General features: G+C 31.1%; 1 protein-coding gene across 5 annotated transcripts; it reads right to left on the bottom strand.

Annotated features, from left to right (window-relative positions):
• Nucleotides 1–2,624: 2,624 nt before the first annotated feature.
• Nucleotides 2,625–24,240, bottom strand: LOC129906270 (zinc finger protein 665). 5 transcript variants are annotated; one of them, XM_055981949.1, is made up of 13 exons: nt 23,404–24,240; nt 17,405–17,535; nt 17,259–17,341; nt 13,152–13,388; nt 12,951–13,093; nt 12,777–12,888; nt 10,694–11,018; nt 10,466–10,630; nt 10,216–10,408; nt 8,687–8,994; nt 8,220–8,365; nt 7,761–8,143; nt 2,625–4,322 (listed from the first exon to the last, which is right to left on the bottom strand). In XM_055981949.1, the coding sequence occupies exons 1-13, from the start codon at nt 23,527–23,529 to the stop codon at nt 4,122–4,124; spliced, it is 2,553 nt and encodes an 850-aa protein (XP_055837924.1). In that variant the 5' UTR covers nt 23,530–24,240; the 3' UTR covers nt 2,625–4,121. The 5 variants fall into 5 exon arrangements, with proteins under 5 accessions (XP_055837924.1, XP_055837921.1, XP_055837922.1 ...); XM_055981946.1 differs by having other exon boundaries at nt 2,625–4,337; nt 23,404–24,237; XM_055981947.1 differs by having other exon boundaries at nt 2,625–4,337; nt 10,225–10,408; nt 23,404–24,235.
• Between the last annotated feature and the right edge of the window lie 260 nt (nt 24,241–24,500).

The following is a 24,500-nucleotide window of genomic DNA, read 5'->3' as shown; positions in this document are numbered from 1 at the left end:
GATTTTCTCTTCTTTTCAGAATTAAAACTGTCATTGAGTGCCAAACGAACAGTTTCAGAGTCGTTCGAATGAATTCCGGAGAGTCCCGGACGACCAAACTAAAACGCTATTAGACACAAGTTTGACAGCTATTAGACAACTATAAACATGTTTTTTCGAACACATTTTCCAAATTAAAGTAGTTGTTTAAAATTCGTCTGTTTCAACCAAACCCCATTTGCTGAGAATTCGTGTTTTTTTTTTTAACTTATCAAGAATTCTATTCGTATCGGAAGTTTGCTACGATTCCCAAAAAAGTAATCACGGAATTCGTTCGTAATGGAAATTTTCATACAAATCGTCCTACAATCGGAATCGTAGAAAATTTCCTATACGAATGGAATTCGTGATAAGCCCCATTGTCCTAACAATGCAAAATTAGATTTATTTGCATTTTTTACTTACTTTTTTGAAGATTCCTTTTTACTTAAAAAATTCCGCAACTATTTTCTGTGTCAGAATTTCCGAAGAAATTTAACGCATAAGTAGAGTCAAAATTCTTTGCTGAATGCACTTTAATCGCAACGCGTTGATGGGCTTCACATTTCATTGATAGATATGCAATTCGAAACAGTAGAAATTAGAACACTTCGATTTCGAATACATCGAATAAAATTCCTCCGAACGGATACATCCTTACGGCTGAATATGAACAAAAAAAACATTTATTTTATTTCCACGTAATGTGGGTCATGTTACACTTCATACACTGCGTCACCACCACAATATTTCATTGCATGTTGTTTGTCATTTTTTATAGCATGAAAGATCGATAGCATGCAATGAAGTTTTGGTTGGGTATATTTTACCGCCGTATTATCGTTAGTGACATGGCTCTTACGATAATTTAAATGACAGAAAAATCATTACTCACCTGGAAAAATAGATTGGGCACGTTCAGGAAATATTAGGGACTAAATATTTAGGCAACGTCATTTTCTGAACGGAAATTTGAATTAATTCACTAAATTAGTTTGGATCTGATGTTATTGTCAAATTTCGAAATTTATTTAAGAATTTTTAGAGACATCGCATGGGGCAGACACCAAATTTCACTTTTCTTTAATTAATTACAACCGATAATACACTTTTTGCTTGTTTTTCACACAAATAGATTCAATTTTGCTAACATAATTCAATAATTAAAAACAATCAGCTGTCATGTTGACAAAAAAAACTTCCCTAAATGTTTAGGGAAAATTTTCTTGCCTAACTTTCCAGTCAGCTTTCCAATAAAATTACCTAAATTGGAAGGATTTTTTTTGACAGCTGACCAATCAGAGAACGAGAAATTACCTAAATATTTAGTCCCTAACGTTTCTGAACCTGCTCATTGTCTCTAATATTACTCAATTTGCCCATACTTAAGTACCATTTATGTCATAACTTAAAAATATTTCATAAATGAAATTCAATTTTAAAATATGTTTTCTTAATCATGTTTCCCATGTTTTGTAATCTGTATTCTGCAAATCTCTAGATTTATATTGGGCAGGTTCAGAAAAGTTAAGGACTAAATATTTAGTCAAATTTTTGTATTGCATTGGTTAGCTGTAAAAAAAAAATCCTTCCAATATAGGCAAGTTACATTATGGGAATGTTGACTGGAAAGTTAGGCAAGATAAATCTCTCTAACTCGATTTACTCGTCCACCTCAATTTCCCTTCACACCAAATATTTAGTCCATAAAGTTTCATGAACGGACCCATTGACTAATGAGGTAAGTTATAGAATGTTTGGGCATTCTATAACTTACCTCAAAGCTACATATTGATATTTGCAAAACTTTTAGTATGTTAGAATTCATTCCGAGGTTTCCCTTCTTTTCGCTTAATTTGGTTGTACTAATGCTGAGCAGGGGTGCCAGCACCTAACTTTGCTCAAACGAGCAAACTCATTTGAATCTACATAGCATCAAAGTGGCAGTACCTACCTTACTCATTTGACTGTTCTTCATTGGAAATCTACAATTGAACTAAATAAGAACCTACCTTTGAACAAGAAGTACAAGTTCGCCAGTACGTAACTTGCTACAATTAAGCAGTGGTAATACCTAATTTGGTTCGATCGGGTGTTATTCATTGAAAATCTTCGATTGAGTCAAATTAGATGCTGCATATAATCGATCGATTGTAACAAATTACGTGATAGAAGGCTATTGATAACCCATACAGTGGAATTGAGTGCGGTATCTTAATACAAGAATTTAAGAGGCAGTAGGGCCATATAAAAAAATTTTTTTGATATCTAAGTTTACAAGCATTAGGCCTGGCACGCAGATCGAGCTGAATTTTAGCCGAGATAAAATTCACATACAAGTTATCAATAATTTGTATGGGATACATTTTAGCTCGGCTAAAATTTTTCGATAATTTGTATGAGAGCTAAAATTTGCCGTGATCTGCGTACCAGGCTTTAATGTCCACAAAAAAAAAAGAGAATCAGAGATACCGCATTTTATTCTCATAATGCCCCTTCCTGTACTTTTATTCAAAGGACACTAGCGATACTCTATTACATTTATGTACGTCCTGATCTCTCCACTAAATTGTTTATTTAAAAAAAAAAAGAAACGAAACGAAACGTATTTTTGCAAAATCAACAGCTTTATTCTAATATCGCCAGATCGACTTTTTGATAAAAATTTCAACTTAAATTATAACTAAATTAAAATATGTGACCAACCAAAAATTGCGCAATCGTATGTTTTGGTCTATTGTTTCGGATTACATTAATATCTAATTCATATCAAATTTAAAATGTCGTTTTATTTAAAAGTATACGTAGATGGATGTGTATAGTAGAACATGTGTATTTTTTTTTTACATAATATATAAATATGTTTCTCTATATACATACAAATATATTTTATTTTATTTTTTTTTTAAGTTTTTAAACTTGAAGTTCTTAATTCTATAATGTTACCACTAACTTATTAAAAATTTGACATAAAAAAGTATTTCATAATAATAATATGTTTTTTTTATTTTCCTTGTCAACTTCTATAAGAATTGCTTGGTGAATAATTGAAAAAGCAATACAAAAATATATAAAATAAATGTTGTATAAGAGATGAAGGGCTATGTTAACTCGCCGTTTCCTCCAATTTGTTCACAGTATTTTTGAATAATTAATAGAAATATTTTAAATATTTAACAACCAAAAATAGTATTATGTAGTTATATATAATGCAACAGAAGGTTACACACTTTCAACAAAAGAGAAAAACTGTTGAAAACATTGGTTTTCTTAGTGTCAAGAAGTTTCCGGAAGCAGTCTTTTGAAAAACTAATTCGTTAATCGTTTCCGAATATTAAATTAGAATCCACCTAAAACAACTAGTACATAAATACTCAAAAGTACTTATGGGTTTTATGTGGAAATTTCTGGGTAAAACTAATGGAAACTTTAAGCATGAATTGAGCGGAAATACCTTTAAAAAGAATTAACTAAACAAAATTGGATCAATTTAAATTTTTGGTGTTTGTCAATTAAGAACTAAAACGTATTTATTTATATCCAGAAATTTAGGCAAAGTAAAAAAAAAAACAGAATAGTATAGAAAAAACAACGAGTTCTGCAACACCCAACAAAAGTTCACTGAAAGATGCTGTTCTAAAGAACGAGCAGTTGGTTTTCATTTGTGTTTAAAATTAAAGTGTCACATCGCTAAAATGTACCTTAATTTTATATCGTTCCGGTTCTGTGTATGATATCGATTTTTTATTTTTTTTTTTTTATTAATTTATAAATTTCACCGTACTCGTATATTTACATCCGTCAATTTATATGATTATATTATTAGTTATTAATATATATATTTTTTTTTTTTTTTCAAAATACAAATATGTATTTTGTTAAATTGTATAGTACAGCTTAATACTAAGGTAATTTTATTTTCGTTTTTATTTTTGCAATAAAGCAACTATATATAATATAAACCTACGGCGAAGATTTATAATCTTCTTCTTATTTTTTTGCATACATTTTGTTGGTTAATTGATTGCTAATATGCATTTTTTGTCCTAACTTAATTAAATTTATAACCCGATACATTTAGAATGTTAGTTTGTATCTTAACATTACTCAATTGTTTGACCCTCCTGCGGTATGTTTATTTCATATTTAATCACTTGAGCTGTATTTGAACCCTGCAAGACCTGCACGTGGAGTGCCTGATTACCAATTAAAACTTCCCTTGTCATCGTTTGGTGCTGTTGGGTTTGTTGTTGTTGCTGCGACTGCTGTTGCGATATTTGCTGCTGTTGCACTTGGCTTTGTTGCTGTTGAATAACATCCTGATAAATATTAAAATTGTATTATTTCAATCACAAATGACATTAATATATTATTACTATATGTGTAAGTTTTAGTTTTATATACATATTGTTTCTTCCTTGTATTGTTAAGTTTTGAGTTTTATTTCTTTTGACAAAAAGGTAAATCAAATGAATCTTTCGAAAATCTAGAGTGTAGCTATTCCAACTGAATAATTTTTTTTAACCTGTTTTCTGTTAGTTTTAGATGTTAGCAAAAGCAACGATACCATTTGAAGCACTATTTTGGGAAAGTCAGTTGCTATTTACTATTGAACTTAAACTTGAAACATTAAGAATGGCCGCATTTCTTTGTAATTGAACAATGGAGAAACTTTTTCTTAATTATCTTATATTTGTTAAAGTACTTTAGTATCTAAAACAGACATAACCTTGTTGATATTTAGCTGGATTTCATGGAGATTAAAGAATGCAATTTAGTTTTGTTATTTTTTTATAAAAAAAGCCACTATACAATATTAGGATTCATAATTAAAATACTTTTTTTAAGAAAAACTTTGTTTAAAAAATTAGTTTATTTTTTGTAGTGAATTCTTCAGTCCAAAAAAATAAAGAAGTGTGAACGGAGTGATACAAAAGTTATAAAACTACAACCAACATTCTTTTGTTCTTTTGTAAACCGTTTCTGACATAAAAGTAAAGTTTAAAAACCAAAATTTCAAGTAAATTCATATATCCCTTTTGGAAAATCAAAAATTGATATTTTTCTCATTCTTTAAATTAAACCTTTTGATACTTGCTTGCACAAAAAAATTCCTTGAAAACGACAGAAATAAAAAAAACGGTTCTATTGCAGGTACCATCTATAACGGTGGAAAAAATATTTTGTCTATATTAAAAGTAAGATCTTTTTTGCTACCACAAAATGTATTTTTTAAAATCAAAATTGTAAGAGCCGTTTTTGAGAAAAACAACCCTTTTTCGTTTTGGTCATATAAAAATAAAATTTCAATTTTGCCACAGTGAATCTTTTTTTAAGCTTATAACTACCAAGTTTGAAGAAAATTGCTCCAGTAGTTAAAGCTGTACATCAAGATGGATGGTTAGGTTATGTTAGGTAGAAATGGCTGTCAGAAAAACGACTGACATACTTAGACCACTTATTGGTCCGTTGTGATACCATAATTTGCAAGGAAATTCCTCACTAATTAAACCAGTTGGAGCTTTTATTGAAGCGGTGAAGGTTGAAGATGTCAGTATTAATTAGTTCACTGGTATCTTCTAAGATTTTTTCCAAGTATAATTCACGTTTACTGGAAAGGGCAGGACGTGAGCAGAGAAGATGTTGGACTGTTTCTTCTTCTTCTTCCTCATCAAAGCAAGATAGATACTTTAAGAAGTATTGATAATAAATGCTGCTCTTTTATAACAACCTGATAATTCCTAGCATAAAAGAACCTACACTGCGCGTCACTTGAATAGAAACAACAACGAAAAACCCAAAACACAAACCGTATGGCTACTAGTTGCGTTTTTTTGCATTACTTCACAAAAAACGGTGTTTTTTTTTTGCGTCACTTGAATAGAAACAAGCTCTTAAATTAGATAAAAATGATGATAAATCATATACAACACTAATTTTAGTAAAGCAATATTAAACTTTGACATTATTTGTATATTATAACCAATTATGGGCTACGAGCTACCCTTAGGCACCACAGAAAATGCATAAATAGAAGCTAACATTGAAAATGCACTTGCACTATGCAAAATCGCGAAAGACATTGAAAAATTTGCCAATTTTGGATGAGAATATTTTTAAAATATCGTAAACTAGTGATTTAATAAAAAAAAAATAAGACAGGTGAGACCCAAATCAAGAGCAGAGAAAAAAATAATTTAACAACTAACTGCAATTTCCTTCACTTTGCCGCTAAAATCTTTCAAAAACGTGGTTTGAGTGCGATGGTAATGTGTTGGTTTGTTCCATTACGGAAGTTATAAAATGTGCGCATCATTTAAAAAGCCTCAAAATGCAAAATAACAGCATTTTAAGTTCCTCTAAGATAACAAAAAAGTTAACTATTTTATAGTTGCATTCGAACTGAAAAGAAATGAGGTGGACCATATTAATATTAGTCCTATATCATTGCTTTAAGAAAGAATAACTTTTATCGCATCGCCACCAAAGGGCACTAAAATGTGTTACACTAGTAGCTTTGATTTTATGATGTGAAATAGCAAAATTGAAGCTTCACGCTTCGAAAAAAGATGCAAACTTTTACAAAGAAATAATGGTAGAAGCTCTTGGCCAGTTTAGGAACGTGGAAGAACAACCGTCATAGACATTGCGCAAGGATAGTTCCAGAAAAAACAACGCAATAGAAACAAAACAGATGCATTCCGGATGAAAACGAAAGTTTATTTCAATTATTAAATCCTTAAATTGTAGAAAATGTCATTTTCTTAATTTGTAAGAAGTTACCAAACACTATAATCACGTTCTCCAATTAGGTCCACGATTGTGTACAGTGCAAGTGCATTTTCAATGTTAGCTTCTATTTATGCATTTTCTGTGGTGCCTAAGGATAGCTCGTACCCCATAATTGGTTATAATGTAAAAATAATGTCAAAGTTTAGTATTGCTTTACTAAAATTTTAGTGTTGTCCATGATTTTTCATCATTTTTATCTAATTTAAGAGCTTGTTTATATTCAAGTGACGCAAAAAAAAACAGTTTTTTGTGAAGTAATGCAAAAAAAAAAAAAAAAAAACGCAACTAGTAGCCATACGGTTTCTGTTTTGGGTTTTTCGTTTTTACAACATTTTTTGTTAAAAGTTCCTCTTTGAAAATGCAAAACCAAAAATCTACTAAGTTACCTCACCAAAGCACCAATCGCTTTTTTCTAAAGAAAAATTGTTGTTTCTATTCAAGTGACGCGCAGTGTATGTATTAGAATAAATTAACTTATAAGTGCAGTTAATAAAGACAATTCAAACTGATCGGTTCATCTTGTTCTTAATTATACTACAGATACAGATAGACGGACACACATTCACAGACTGACAGACAGAATTGTCATGTCTGATTGTTATCTCGAAGTTCGATTATTTTTACGAATCCTAAACTAGTCGTATAGAAGCTCAAGAAGATGTTTATATTTGCCATCCATCAGAAAAGAAACAAGTCCAATCTCCAAAAAGTATAAATCAATAGTATACATATATGTACATACTTTCAATAACATACTTTCTTCTAACATTCTTAAAACTTTTTTATGTTTTTGATCAATGATAAAAAATTACTCAGGAAAACACAAATTGGATTAAGGTCAGATTATTCAAATTCACAACATAACAATAACCCACTGCAACAATAATTAATCTAATGTATAAATAATATTTTTGCTAAATTAATTAAATTATAGTTTTTATGAAACAAACCTGTTGTTGGGAAATGCCGCTGGGTTTTGTTTCTAAATGCTGACGCTGATGAAGCATAAGGTGGTTCTTTTGGAAGAAAGCCTTGCCGCAATCACATACGTGTGTTCGTACAGTACAACCCCCATTAGGATGCCTTCTATTGTGCTGTAATAAACCGTGTTTAGCAGCAAATCCTTTCCCGCAACTGTTGCAAAAATGACTTTTGGGTTTTGTAGCATTTTGCTGTTGTGGAGCAGCCGCCTGCACTGCAGTTACTATAGTTTGTGGTTGGGGAGCACTTTGCACCATAGTTGTCTGACTTACAACTTGACCGGTTGATGATATTATTTGCACTGGAACAGCAGTTTGAGAAACAATGTTTGGATTTGCGGCTACAACGGTTGCTGTTGAATAATTTAAATCAATTTTTTTTATTAAATGTATTTACAAGATTTAAAATCCATTTTTAATTATAGTTACCTTGATTAAGATTTGTAGTATTTAAGTAATGGCCTGGTAATGCTGCTGTCAACGCACACAAATCGGTCATTAGATTTTTGTCACCTGTATGTAATCGCAAATGAAGTGCCAATGCTTCTTTACTGTTAAAGGCACATCCGCATTCTCTGCAAAATAAAAGAAAAACACATGAAACAAATTTGAATAATTTCGACTTTTTTGTTTTTACACATTAAACAAAAAACAATACAATACAAATAATGTTGGTTTTGTTTGATATACAATCACGGAAGTTAAAGGCTGATTCTAAATTCTCCTTCCATTTTCTTGTTTGTATCTATTGTACTCATATTTCTTTGCGGCAAAAATTTATTTTTATGAAACGATCACACAGTTTTATCAATTCTTCCACTTTTTTTTTTTTAACTTTCGGAGCTGAGGCCGACATGTATTTTAAGACTAAACACATTTGATAACTACGAACTTACCGACAAGCAAATTGTGGTCTATTCCCTGAGTTGTTATCATTAGATGTTACGGTTAACAACGCAGAATTGTTGGGGTTGCTAACTACTGTTATCGTTTGAGGTTGTGTTTGTTGTTGCTGCTGTTGTTGTTGTTGTTGTTGCTGTTGTTGTTGTTGTTGTTGCTGCTGCTGCTGTTGTTGTTGTTGCTGCTGCTGTTGTTGTTGCTGCTGTTGTTGTTGTTGTTGCTGCTGTTGTTGTTGTTGCTGCTGCTGTTGTTGTTGCTGTTGTTGCTGCTGCTGATGATGATGTTGTTGTTGCGTCTGATGAATCTATAAATATTTTTAAGTGAAAACAAACATTGCAATGCCTAGATAACAATTTTAGAAAATAGCTCTGCTTATGGCCAAATCGACTTCAGTTTCATTTAAAAAAACAATGCGAAACAACACAGCTGCCGATAAGAATAGAAGCTATTTTGACAAAGTACATAGCTTTCTTTTTTTTCCTAAATCTTGTCCGTGAATGTAAATTTTTGTTCAATATTGATATTTGGAAAATCCTTGTCTTTTGTTTTGTTTTATATTATGGATTTTAGTATTTTCTAATTAACATTTATCTACTAGCCCTCCAGGTTTGAGGGCTCCTGTTGAAAAGAAGACAAGCCTCCGATGCGGACGAAATAGGGACAACGAATTGGATCTGCACGTGGTATGTTAGGAAAAAGAACTAGTGCAGCCGAATAACAAGCTAATTTGTTAGATCGTAACCTTTCACATTCCATTACTTATTAGAAATTAGTAGTATTCATACAAGGGTTTAAGCTCAGGATTAATCTGAGCCAAACAACTTTGCACGCATATGGTTACTTTTTTGTGATTAAGTTTGTCTAAAAGCAGAAAGGACAGTTACTTCCCATCGCAATAAATTTGTGTAACACTAGGCCGCTTTAAGGCTATATCTAACAAATTGGCCTCATAAGTCAACATATACATATTTGAAATGAGAAAAGACTTTTAGGGGCGCCATCTAGCGTCAAAATAAAAATTAGAAGATTTTGTTTTATTATTTAGAAACAGTTTTCCACTTAGGAACTTGATTTAAAAATAACGAACGCCCTAGTGTAACACATTTTATCGTCAAGTTGAAGGGAGCAAGAAATTCTGAGAGATACATATTTATTTATGTATTTATGCCCATATCTTCGATATCTTTCTAATAAAGCAGCACATTTCCGTTCGATGTAAGAAGCTTCAAGGTTGACCTGATATACTTAAGACATGTCATTTTAACCCAACTTTCGAACCGAACATTTCCTAACAGAATTGAGCATTTTAATTAATTTTGTTTTCATGGTTTGCCTATTTATCATTTATAATCATCTTTTGATGAATGCTTTGAATCATATTCGTATTAAAGTCAGATATGAGTTTTGATGTAATGATATAGGTACTCTGAATTAATTAAAACCTAAAGTAAAATTTAAAAATATTTCAGAAACTTAAGCAAAGCTGTTTTCTAAAGACATACAAATTATTGCAAAATGTTATTACATAAGATACCTGAATCTGATTGGCATTATGGTTTGTTGTCGTCACTACCGTATTAGTTGGAACAATAGTAGTATGGGCCGAATTGGGATTCACTCCACCATGAGCCACACGAATATGCTGATTCAGTTCCGCTTTCGATTGGAACCCATCTCCACAGCCAGTGCATGGGTAAGGTTGATCTCCAGTATGTATTCTGTAAACAAAATTTCGATTGCAATTATTCGTCAAAAAAAAAAAAAAAATTATTTACCTCATATGGGAAACCAATGTGCGTTTTTGAAGAAATTCCTTTCCACAAACAGTACAAGCATGTGGAACTTTTCCGTGAATTCTACCATGATTAACCAGTTGAAATTTTCTGGGAAAAGTAACTCCGCAATCTGGACAAACAAAGGGATTGACCGATCCGTGAAAGCTATAAATAAATATTAGAATTTAAACGCAATTCTATTTAAAAATTTTATTTTATTTTATTTACCGTGAGTGCATTATTAAATGATTTTCTTGGGCAAAACTCTCGCCACATTCTTCACACACATATGGTCTCTCTCCTGCGTGGAATTTGCTGTGAGTTACTAGATGCCTTTTAAGAGGAAAGGCTCGACCACATTCTTGGCACACAAATGGTCGGTCTCTGCTATGAACTCTTGAATGTGTGAGAAGATGGTGTTTGAGTGTAAAGCTTTTCTTACACTCACAACATTGATAAGGACGTTCGGTCGAATGCAACAGCAAATGTGTGTTAAGACAATGTTTATGGGCAAAACTTTTCCCACAATGAACGCACACATGAGGCCGTTCTCCTATTAAAAGAAATCAAATGAATTTTGGTTTAGAACAATATTCCGGTTTTTATTTATTTGAGTTTTTGAATAAATAAAATTTAAACCTTATCTCTTTTTAATTTTTCAGGACAAAAAAAGAAAAGAAAAAATAAACAATTTTAGTACAACTCTATCCATTTTTCAATCTTATATATCTTGTTTAAAGGCTCTTTTTCCTCACAATCAAGGGATGTGGTCAACCTGTTTAGTTGAAGACAGTGGATCGCAAAAACAATGTTATCAAAAAACTGTTAGGCGATATTAAATATAAAAAAATAATGAATATGAAAAAAACGCCGTTTTGGCGTTTATAATAAAATAATTAACATCGGTTTTGTAAGAATGTAAATAATAATCAAAAAAAAAAAACATAAGTTGAAAAAGAAAATTTGTGTTAAATTATTTGTCTTGCTTTTGGATTTATAGAAAATGCGCAAGGATGTTTTTAATTGATAACACTGCCCAACACACAAAAATTTTCCAGACCGTTTTTTGTCATTTCTAACTAAATGGAGGGTGCTGATTCCGAAAACAACAGTAGCTTTTTTTTCTAGCAGCTCTAGTTTTTAAATTATTCATACATGAAAAGTCATAAAAATGCATACAATTTATTTCTTGTTAATTTTTTTTTTTTTATTTAAACATTTTTTTTTTGCATTACTGACCCCATTAACATTAAGTTAATATACATTTTTCTGTGGAATTTTAATAAACGCTCATAATAAGGGAAACTTAAAAATTAGTATGAACATTACCCCAAATATGAAAAATTCAATATTTCAAAAACTAGAGTTGCTAGAAAGAAACTGAAGCTTACTGAACCCAAATCTATAAAATTTTATATAAATCCTTCTGGAAAATTTTAAAAAGTTGAAAATTGTTGGCCAGTGTAAAGTAATATGCATAGGCATACCTTTAAATTTGTCACCGATTATGGCCGATACTTGATCTTTATATGCCCGCTCTCATATATATTTTAATACTGATCTAGAGGGCGAGACAAAGTCTGCAGTGTGCGGGGGCTCTAAGATTTTCTCAACTTCCGAAGTTATCAGAAGTTTGTCGAGCAAACTTGAGACTGCTTCTTCAAAATTTCATTTTTTATTTTTACTGTTGGAAATTGTTTGTTGTTGTTGACTTTTGAAAAACTGACCATGTACCTACTTTTTTGGACTTTGGGTAGTAAATATGTTGGCACTGATAAGCTATTGTGTTAAAAGTACTTTCGAAAAAAAGAAGTCAATTGCATGTTTGTTCGTTTTTTTTTTGTCGGAAAGTTTAAAATAAATAATAATGACGCAAATTTGTTTTCTTCTGGTTGATTTTTCTACGCAGTCCCATTTATCGGTACAATAAATTTTACCTTCAAATTAACAGCTATAAAACGCCATAAATTAAATATTGCAGCCAATACTCCATTTTTATATTTGAACAGACAAACACCAAAATTGTCGTTTTTGTAAAATTGATATTTTTGGAAAAGAAAGTAAACTCTTTAGTTACACAAAAAAAAAGTACAAGTACGTTTTAACACGACATTGGGTTGTGGATTACGCATCAAAATGATGAATTTTAAGGCAATTAAAAAAAACTTTAGAAAGTATCTCTATTTTTAATAAGCTCTATTCACATAAACCACTCGGACCAGTGAGCAGTATGTTAAATTCAAAAAAATATTATATTCAAATTTCTCTTTAGCACAACATACATGGTTATACTGTTTATAATTTTTGGTACCTGTATGAACTCTAGCATGAGTGGTCAAGTGATGTTTTAGTAAAAACGATTTCCCACATTCTTCACAACTGTAAGGTCTTTCTTTGACCGCTTGATTTATAGTCTGGTCATTCTTAAAAAAAAAGAAAATATAAAATATTAAACACAGTTTAATTTAGAATTATTATTTATTACCGAATCCTGAAGTTCTGTCTTAGGAGATATTTCCATGTTTGGCTCCAATTTACAATTCGGAGAGTTGTCTTGTGAATCCTCGGTATCTTCCAGTCCCTGGATAACTTTTTGCACATGTACAGACATGCCAGGTATAATATCACCTTCGTTAAAAAAATAATTGTTGAATTTCCAGAAATACATTTGAGTTAATTTATTTACCTGTTTGGCCATCTGTTGTTGTAATGGTGGTGTGACTTTGCGATGCTGCTAGCGCACGCTTCATTAAAATTTCATTACATTCTTCGGCTGTTAGATGCAGTGGTCCTATTGGGCTGAAGTGCGTTTTTCCTGCTGTTGTTGTAGTCAGAATAGTTTGGGTTTTTGTATCAACAATACCATTTCCAATGGAATGGTTTTGATCAGATTGGTCTACGAGAAGATCTGGAAGTAAAACATCTAAAATTCTTCAAGCTGAAAGCTGCACATAATTTTTTATTTACTTTAAACATACAAAAAAATTACAAATATCAGAATATTTTCAAAAAGCAAATAACACAGGATATTATTTTACTATTTGGCTTCTCCCACTTTAAGTCCCGCGATGCGTAAACTTAGTAAAAATTAAAAATAAAAGCTAAGGAAATTTAAATTTTTCTTGAGAAGAATATGAATCTTGGCACTGTTTTGAAATAGAAACTAGAATACTGTTAGCAATGTTAAATCCAGTTCATAGAATGGTAGCTATTTCAATATCGGAGTATATTTAAAAAACCTTTTTGCCGCTTTTTTAACAAAATTGAATCATTAGTTGTAAGAACAGAATAAATGCACTCTTTTCCAAAATGAAAGGTGGGGGATACGGTAGCTTTTTTTAGATTAATAATTATTTTTCGTCGATATTTAGAGAAGAAGAACAAATTAAGTAATTCAAAGGTCATGGAGATAGGAATAATAAGTTGGAATAAACTTCAAAGTTTTTACTATTGATAAATGCATGCAATGACAAAATGAACAACAAAAACAAACAAAAAAAAAAAAACTCAAATGTAACTGGAGAACGAAATTTTTCGTTTACGATTTCGTTATGTCATTTTTGTATGAAAGTTTGCGTTTTGCATCAGCAGTGTATAAGGCTTTAGGTTGAATTGTCTACCAGAATCTACAAATATGTACGTTCTTTTAACTACGACAACATCTGATTTCATAATCAAATATGAAATAAAATGCACGACTGATGATGTGTTTTTAGAAAAAAAAAAAAAATTCAAAATCGTTAGAGCCGTTTTTAAAAAAAAACTAATTTTTTATAAATGATTTTTTGGAAAAAAAAAGTTTTAAAATAAAATTGGTATGCCATTCTGATCAATATCTAAAACCAAAATTTCAAAAAAATTGAATGTCTCGTTTTCGAAAATTTGATTTTTCAAAAAAACATTTCAATTTTTTTTTTTAATCCAAAAATTTATTTTTTCAAAATTTTATTTTTGGCTTATATAAAAATTATATAAGTGCTTTTTTAAAAAAAGTTTCGTTGAAATCGAATAAGTTGTTTCGGATTAAATCGCATTAAAAAAAAAACGGTTCTATGGCAGGTACCGTTAATAATGATTTTAAAAAAAATTTCATCAAAAGATAGACCTTGTCTTAAAACTTACACTAGAATTTTTTTCACAAAATCGTTGGAGCCATGACAGGTACCGTTATTTTTGCTCCAAAAACCCCTTTGGAGAGTCGCAAAAAAACTCTACATACCAAATTTGATGTTAATCGGTCCATCCGTTTAGCCTGTAGCTTCGTATACAGACAGACTGACAGATTGGTAGACTGACAGCCGGACTTCTGGGACCCACTTTTTTGGCATTCTCTATCATCGTAATGTTATCTTAACTTTTTTTTCTGTACGAATGCATAACTTGATATATATAGTACCTACATATATCGCAAGTAAAAATGGTAAATAAGATTTGAAACATCGAATTGAAATAACTTTGCAAAATTTATCTGCAGCAACCTCCACTAACTGTGACGTGGCGATCATTTTTATCAAAGAAACAAAAACAGCCCAATGACACCACCGACATGAAAATTACATCATAACTTTCTTTTTATATATAGATGAAGGGTGTTATTTAAAACACGAGGGGCTTCATTCCACAAAAAAACGCATGTACGGTTCCTTATATCCTAAAGTGCGTTTTTGGGCTACGCAAATACAATATTATTTCACTCATCTTCTAATATTTATAAAGACCAATCCGATATCGTACTTTAATTCATCAAGTAGCTTCGCAAAATTTGCTAGACAGTAGACACTCCCTATGCCGAAATTCAACATCATCAATCATACTTGTAAAATGAAAACTCACTAAAAAAAAACTACTTGAATCGGTGATTGTTGAAGCAACATTAGTGAAAATTTAATTTTTTTTAAGAAGAGAAAAAACAACTGTGTTTTCCATCAAACGTTAATGCCAAATTCTTTTGCTCTTACATTAGATTTGTTCCAACAGACAATCACAAACGCTTTGCTGACTTAATTCTGATTTTTTCTTACCAAATTTGATGCTTTGAAATCTGATCGATAATTACGGATTCGGTTGTGTTGGCGCATTTTTTTAAATCTCTGATCGCAACTGTGCGAGATTTATTTTTTTTTTATTTCCGTAATAAATTAATCTGATGGTTTGAAATCTGACCGATAAACGGATTCGATTGTGTTGCAACGCGTTTTTCAAATCTTTGATCGCAAGCGTTAGCGCTTTTTTTCTTCCATAATTTATTTAATTAAAATAAATCAACGACATTTACCTACGTTTGAGACCATATACAAGTGACACTGCAAAAGTTATAAGAATGTCAAGTAAAAGTTCCTTCTTACTAGCTTTTAACAGAATCTATATTGTTTAATTTTGGATACTTAAGCCTGAACTACATCAAAACACAAAGTCAAAAAAGTACAAAAAAGTAAACAAGATGTTTTTTCTTCTTCCCCCTAGTAGTTTGTTTGTATATCTCCCTTTCATTTTAAAAAAGTATTCGATTCAAAAAGCTTGAACAAGACAAAGCTTTCAATTATCACAAATTTTTAAAAACAAATACACTCAAACAATATTTTTTATCCTTTCCGTTAGGTAGCTCTTCGATCACATAGTTCCTGTCATTTTGCGAAAAAAAAGTTTTTTTTGACAAACAATTGAAATTTCAAATACAGTCGATTCCCTATAAGTCGTACTTCCTTTAGGTCAAATTTTGCTCTAACTCAATTTTGTTTACCGTTTTTAATGAAACCGCCTGCAGCAAAAAGATTAAATAGATTCCTCTTAGTCGAATTTCCCTCCAACTCCAACCAATTTTCGTGTCCTGTGGCGATTCGACTAAGATGGAGTTGACTGTAATTTGTTTATTTTTCAATTTTTTTTTATTTGAAATTTAAAACTTCAAAAACAAAAGAGCTTTTTTAATTAATTTTTTTCCAATAGATGTCAGGTAAATATACATGTGATTTTTATATTTTGAGCTTTTTTTTTACTTTTTTGTACTTTTTTGACTTTGTGTTTTGATGTAGTTCAGGCTTTACGATTAAATTTTTACATTTTTAATTAAAATACAAAATTCTTGCTAAACGACAGCCAACTTTAAACAGAAAACAATCTTTTTATTGATTATGTGAATTAGCCCAGTAATTTTAGGCATTTTTTGCCCCAATCTGCGGAAAAATTCCTACTGGGCTCGATTTTGGTATAGACCTTCGTTACGGCGTTGTTATGAAGATGTGAAAAATCGACATTGATATCGCGTCCGCGTTAGAAGTTATAGAGGTCAAAAAGTCACGAAAATCAGTTTTTCGCATATATCTCGTGACCTGTTGCTCGGAGGTCAATAGGATATATGGAAAATCTGTTCGTCATAAAATTATCTGCAAATATTGCCTTATGCATTTTTCTGTAAATCCAACCTGATTTTCGTGACCTTTTGACCTCTATAACTTCTAACGCGGACGCGATATCAATGTCGATTTTTCACATCTTCATAACAACGCCGTAACGAAGGTCTGTACCAAAATCGAGCTAAATATGTTATTTCCAGTTGGCACAGTTCATCTCGTTTGTAGATAAATACTTTAAAAGTTAAAATGTTTGCTTAATTTTTATTGACACTGAATGAGAATATAACGAGTAGTATATTTCTTGCCATTTCCTGATCATTTTTAATATTCCCTGATTTTTCCCTAAATTTTCCGACCACATTTTCGTTCCCTGATTTTTACTGATTACTCTAGTCTACAATTAAAAACAAATATACAAATAAGTATATTAATGTACTTACAATTCTTATCACAATTGATGCTTAACACTTGTTGCTGTTCCTGTTTTTTGACAACAGTTGAACCACCACCTGTTGTTATTACTCTAAAATAAAATTTAAATATATGAGAAAAAATATTTCTAATCAAATGAAAATAATAATATTACCTTTGAGTTCCACTCGTGAATGGCTCATTGACCACAAACATTCGGCGAACAACACTTCCTTTGTTTGTTGTTAAAGTTCCTTTAAGATCTTTCTGAAGGGTCAATGATCCATCAGTAAAAAGATATGGCATCTATAAATTAAATTTTTGATAAGTTTAATAATATAATACCAATTAATAACAAATTGTTACAAATCTTAATTTTATGATGGAATTCATGTAAATAATGAATCTCTTACTCATACATATGTACATATAAGCCACATAAACCTTTATATTTTTGGACTCCAACCCAGGGGGACCGTTCAATGGACCTCGTCTAATGTGGCGCACGCAAGTGAAAGGGGATCTCAATCAACTTGGCGTGCAAAACTGAAAGCAGCTTGCTAAGGATAGAGCTCGCTGAAGAACTTTTTTTTTCTTGAGGCCCGACATAACATCGATATTATCGGAAATCATCTGCGCTTTTCATCAAGCTGACATTTTTCGCATGAAGAACATGCAATTGTATTGCTTTAATATTTTGTATTAAAACAACGACATGAAACAGAATAGTAACAAAACTATGTTACGAATGGAATTCTTGATAGGGCAGATATGTAAACGTTAACTAAGTAACTTGTACATAAACAAAGTTGCCAATATCCATTTGTGACAAGAGATAATTGGATTTGCTATAAAAAATTTCTGTTTCAAATGGAAATCGACATTAGTAAAAAATAAACAATTCGATGTGCATAAAACGGTGGTTTCCACGTTAGCCCCAAGTTTGGTTAATGCATTATTATGCTATATTTAGAAAAATAATAATCTTAGAAATATAATTTTTATATCTAATTATTCGGGTTGTAGTGACAAATCTTATGAAAACCAAAGTAAACTTAAACTCTTTACAATGTTTACAATGCAACGGGTATTTTTTTTAATTAAAACTCGTTTCAAACAAATATTGATAAAATTTGGCATGTAAGCTTTATTTACAACGAGAAGTTTGAAGCGGCCAGCTTCTATTTTATATTACCCACTACCCGTTTCATATTGACGTTGCTTTATGATGTCATTCAACATAAAAAACTTGTTTTTTTTTAAAGAATGATCGTCACTTGAACTGTGGCACTTTACCATTGTAAACCATTTTTGTTACTCATTTTGCATTTCAGCAAACTTAAAAAATTGCATGCTAGTTGACTTGCAAGTAGCAAGAGATTGAATGTATTATATCATTTTACTCTTACATTAATGAGTTTTTTTTTTTTTTGTACAATTTGGAATTTTACAAATGTAAACAAAAATAAAATAAATTAGTTGTAACTTTAGGAAGTTCTAACTTGTGCCAATAAAACTGAGCGATTAGTACTACTTAATATTCTAATGTCGTTTTCGATTCTACCTCCAGAAGCGTCCGGTGAAGGATCTAGGGGTTTGTTTCAGTTCAGTTTCATTGAAACTTGATGCTTAAAGCCGTGTATGAACATTTTGATTTATGTAATTTGTAGTTGTAGTTGCTCAGAAACAGGCCCCAGAAGTCTTCTGAAAGTGATTTATTGGCAAAAATATGGTAGATAGAATGTTTCTAAGGTTGATGTTCATGTATCAACTATGTACGTCAACGACGATAAAAGTGAATATCCTCCGTCGTATTTGAACTTACGGACGCAATTTAAGGATGTCTGAACTATTTCAACCACAAACAATATTTACAAAACTACATATAGCTGATTTAAGGGTCGCTGATGTAGTAAATGTAGCTAAAAGCTGTGTTCTGTTGGCAACACTGTACATACAGTGGCGTATCCAGACAAAAATTTGGAGGGGGCCCTCATAACTTGGGACTGAGTGAACCAATTTTGATAATTCTTTTTGTATTGGAAAGCTGGTGGCTGCAATGTGGTCCCATTTCAACTTCTTTCAGTTCTGGCCATAGAAAATATGACATAAACCATAAAACCCAGTTTTGATCTTTGGAAGTCGGTTTTGTTTTTTGATAAAAATGATTATTTTTATTCATCTTTGATCGACAAAACAATAAAAATATAAGTTTTGATAATATTTTGTCCAAAAATTGCAGATTCATTGAAAAAGGCACCAAATTCACGAACAGAAACAAAGTGAATTGAATTCGATTAAAAAAAAATTAAATGAGTGAGAAAATACAGAACACCTAATTTCACTTTCGGCAAGTGAATGCAGGATGTGAAAGTCTCAAAAACTAATTTTCAATGAAATTCTTATTGATGTTTAATGTTGACCACTAAGATTTTGAGGTATAAAACCTTTTATTTCCAATATCTTTGAGAAAAATATTATTTTTGAAAAAAGTAAATACAGGTACTCAAGACAATAAAATACGGCTTGATTGCATAACAAGCTTTGCAAAATTTAACGGTAATGTAATTCGACGTCAAAATACCTACCAAAAAAACAATTTGAAGATTTCTTGAGCCCCTGAGCCCTAGGGCCAGTTTTTTGAGAGTGGAATAATTCTTGATTATGATCGAGTGTGAACAAACTGGTTCCAAAATAACTGAGTTGACAAGTGAAAATGAAAAATCTCAAATAATTTTTTTAAATTTTAATTTAAGTTTTAAATCTTGTTTCTGTGTAGAAGAAAATGACAAGTGTAAATAGACAAATGCTCAGGACTCAAGTGTTTTTTAAATTATATTCTGAGTATTACAGCACGGTTTGTTCAAAATATGTTCAGAACATGCTCGATTTATATTCGGACTCTGTTCAGAATTCTCTTCTGAAGCCTGGTACGCTGCTCGCGCTAAATTTTAGCCAAGATAAAATTCCCATACAAGTTATCGATAATTTGTATGGGACTCATTTTAGCTCGGCTAAAATTTTTCGATAATTTGTATGGGAGCTAAAATTTATCGCGAGCAGCGTACCGGGCTTGAGCTAAAAGAGAAAAACGCCTAATCACACACAATTTCCACCCAGAATCCTTCAGTGAAACTAATCGAAAACAACATAGTTAGGTAAATCTCATGGTATAAAAAGAAAAGGTATGATCATTAGAAAAAAACTCTGTATCGAGAACTGTCAACACTTAAAAATGGCTACTTAAGGTTTTGACAGCTGCCCATTGAAATTGTTGTTGTAAACAAATTTGTCTTGGAAATTGTTGTTGCTTTTCACTTTGCCAAATTAAACGTCAAAACCTTATTACCCCATTTTGTAAGATGGCGGCTCTAATTGATCATACCTTGTCTTTTTATACCATGGGTAAATCTCAATCTAGCTGATAATAGTTCTGTTCAATGAGGAAACAGTTGGATCAGAACAGAACAGTTTCGTGAGAAACGTGCGTCGGTCGTTGCAGAAAAAAACAACAAACACATTTGACAGTTCTGACGAAGCTGTTCTGAGTCATTAGCAAAAACAAACATTCCTGAGGTGCGTTCTTTTTTTAACAATGTCAACTATGGTTGTTATGTCAAAAAATATTAATAATAATAAAGTTTATTAGTTCGTTGAACTTTTTAACAAATACAATTTACAAATTTTTAACAAATTTTTCTGTTACGCGTTTTAACGTGCTTGCTAATTTACAACATTTTCAAATCTATATTTTACAACATTTTTAAAACTATATTTGTGAAATTTAAAATTAATTTTAATTAGTTTTTAAGTTTAATTAGGTTTTAACTATTTTCCAAAAAATTTAAAGTTTATTTTTAAAAATTTTAAATCTTGGTTCATTTTTAGAATTTTTTTATTGTTGAAGTGTCATTGTTAGAAATTGTTGGTTTTTTTTAGAAACGATTTATTGTATAGATACTGTCAAACCACCAAAAAATTTTGTTTTGAGAATACTTTTATTTGCATAAATACAAAATAGTAAAAAATCGTGTATTTTTTTAAGTAAAAAAAAAATTCTTTCGCATCTAGAAATTCCAAAACTCCGTTATTATTTTCATTTTTTCCGCTAACCTATTTCCCAAAAAAAAAATCTTCAAGTTGGTTTTGTAAACAAAACATCCACTTTGACACATCAAAAACATCATAGGTGAGTTCTTTTTCTAACAATAGTTAACTATTGTTAACTATCGTTAACTTTTGTCGTTCCTAAACTACAAAATAGTTACGATTTGTAACTATTTGACAGATGAACATCGTTCCTAAACTCGTTTTTAAGTGTCAAATAGTTACAAATCGTTACTATTTCCAACTCACCTCCATGATATGAGTTGAACATTCATGAGATTGTTGATGTGTCAAAGTGTATGTTTTGTTTACAAAACAAACTCAAAGGTTTTTTTTCTTTTGGAAATAAGCGGAAAAAATTAAAATAAAAAGAGAGTTTTGTAATTTTTTGATGAAAGATAATTTATTTTGAATAAAAAACATTTTTTTTTGTTATAATAATGGAAATAAAAGTATTCTCAAAAGAAATTTAGCTGGTGATTTGACAGTCTAACAATCTCTAACAATAAATCGTTCCTAAATGATTTGTAAAAAATCCAACGATTTCTAACAATGGCACTTCAACAATAATTTTTGACATAACAACGATCGTTGACTATTGTTAGAAAAAGAACGCACCTCATGAGTGTGCTCAACTCATTTCATGGAGGTGAGTTTGAAATCGTAACTAATTGACACTTCAAAACGAGTTTAGGAACGATGTTCATCTGTCAAATAGTTATAAATGGTAACTAATTTTTATTAAAAGGGGGGTTCACATTGACCAACTTACCGGACAGACCCATTGTCATTTGGCCTGATGGCTGAATTATATTTTTCGTTCACACTCATCAGACAATTTTCATCAAAACCCATTTTTCATCTTATTTTTAATGTATCTTTCACCTATTCTGCTCTCAAATTCAAGAGAATGGATTATCACTGTCTGCCGGACAGACATGTCGTTCAATTGACTAACATGTCCGTCCGACCACCAAAAAATCAAAATTTTTTGAAAACCATCCGGCAAACCGGACAGGTCGTCGGATGGGTGTTCACACTATCAAAACAGCATCAGATCAGACCAAACGGCGGCTGGTCTGTCCGGTAAGTTAGTCAATGTGAACCCCCCTAAAGGAACGACAAAAGTTAACCATTGTTAGAAAAAGAACGCACGTCTACGTTTATTCCAAACTAGGCAGCGTCAATGAACAACAAACTAGAACAGTTCAGAACTGAACAAATTCAATGAACAAAACAAAAAGCTGTACTTTTCTGTACAGTCCAGAACCGTTTACCAAGTAAAAAAAAATCCAGTTGGTAGCTAGCAAAGAAAAACATAAACATCGACAAAATTAGAACTCGAAGCTATGTTGTTAATTTAAGAATCGAGTATGTGAAAAACAAGCTGACTAAATACCCAAACCAGCTTCTATTGAATCTCATTGGATCTGACCAATTGATAAGCTGAGATATTTTTCAGGCCATAATTATAATATAAATTTTGACCTGCATGTATAAATTTATCTTCACCTAAATAAATCAAAAAGTTAAAAAAAAAAAAAAAAACTATGCTAAAAATAAAGTTCTCCGTTTTTGTTTTTGGAAAAACAATATTTATAAACCAGTCGTAAGCAGAAAAGTCTTACGTGAGGCTCAAAACAAATTTTTTTCTCAATGGGAATGGGAATTAAGAATTGCGCCAAAAACTATGAACAAATTTGTATGCGAGTATTAACTCCTACATGGAAATTCGCATGACATAAATATCAGACGAGTTGAAGTGATGAAATAATTTTCCATCGTCATCCAAAAGTTTTATAAATGTATGTGTGGCTTGTATGTATGTAAGTTGCGTGCGTGTATATATTCATGCATATTTACACGCCATATACATGCTATATAGTATACACACGTATAGCGTTGCTCTAAATGCATACGTACACATGATATATGTATGTACAACTGACGGACTATACGTGCGCTATTTTAACATATTTTTTTTTTTATATTTTTTTTTTTTTTGTAATTTGTGGCTATCGCCGTGCTGGTTTAGATCTGTTGGGTTTCATTTTTGTGTTATCTTACCGCATCGCTGCTGACCGTATAGTTTATATTGGGCGATATTTCAACTACAGAATCAGCACGAGAACTGTCTGCGAAGTTCCAAGTGTAGCCGTAGCTCGATTGGGGGTTACTTTGTGCTGCACACATCTTGTAGTCTCTTGTTTTCTTGATGGAATCTCGCTAATTTATTTTTTTTTTTAAATTGTTTTTAATATTGTTTAATATTTTTTTTTCAATTGAGTAATCACAAGCAATCAATTCAGAAGCCACATATCGATTTTTTTTATATGATGAAAAAAAAAATATTTCTTTTCTCTAGAAATTCATATCCCCATCTCACTCTTGTTCACTTGTCTTTTATTGAATTTTCATCTTTTTTTTTTAATTTCCACGAATCTTTCGCTGACGAAACGAAATGAACTATGCGTATTATATCAAAGAGTGTCTTCTTAAAAAAAAAAGTTTGTGGAAGTAAATTTTTGTTTTGATAATTATTTGGTTTTTTATTCATATGGGGGTTATCAGATTATCACTTTCATTTTTTTTACTTGTGATATGAAACAACACAGGAATTTTCACCTATCCGCACTTACTACAATTAAAGATTTTCGAGCGGAAAGTTACACATTGAAAAAAATACTATGTTCCAACACTGACGCCATTTTTAATATGTCTATTCTTTTATACCCAAGCAAGTAGTGTCAACACAAAGAAGGTTATACGTAAAATATATTTTATCTGTCATTTCCCTCTTACCCACTTTAAACGACAACGAAAAGGAAGCAACTAACTAACGACGACGACGATGAAACGAAACGAATACAATGCGACACACACGAACACCATTAAGTTCAAGCGCAAACATTACTCAACGAACGATACAGAGATGATATTTGAATGTGTGAAGAAAATATTTATTAATTTGTTTTATATATGCTATTGTCTAGTAGGTGGCGATAGTGATGCGAGAAAATATAGGGTGATTCAAATTTATTATTTAAGTTGGAAACAAAAATTTTTTCTTTGACTAGATCTGTTTGTGGTGATTTATAAAAAAGCAATTTTCAACGTTTGTGTGCTTTTTTAAGGAGCTCACACAGCAGAAAAATTTACATCAC

This window comes from Episyrphus balteatus, chromosome 1 (genome assembly GCF_945859705.1).
Source record: "Episyrphus balteatus chromosome 1, idEpiBalt1.1, whole genome shotgun sequence".
In the NCBI taxonomy this organism is placed as follows: Eukaryota; Metazoa; Arthropoda; class Insecta; order Diptera; family Syrphidae; genus Episyrphus; species Episyrphus balteatus.
The sequence above is the reverse complement of the archived record's forward strand: the minus strand, read 5'-3'. Positions and strand labels throughout refer to the sequence as shown.

Excerpts from the sequence above, each read along its gene's own strand:
- LOC129906270 (XM_055981946.1), bottom strand. The coding sequence starts at position 23,529 with ATGTGTGCAGCACAAAGTAACCCCCAATCGAGCTACGGCTACACTTGG. Across the intron at positions 17,342-17,404 it reads TTCACGAGTGGAACTCAAAG|AGTAATAACAACAGGTGGTG; the intron begins GTAATATTATTA and ends ATTTTATTTTAG. Across the intron at positions 4,338-7,760 it reads GCGGCATTTCCCAACAACAG|GATGTTATTCAACAGCAACA; the intron begins GTTTGTTTCATA and ends AATATTTATCAG.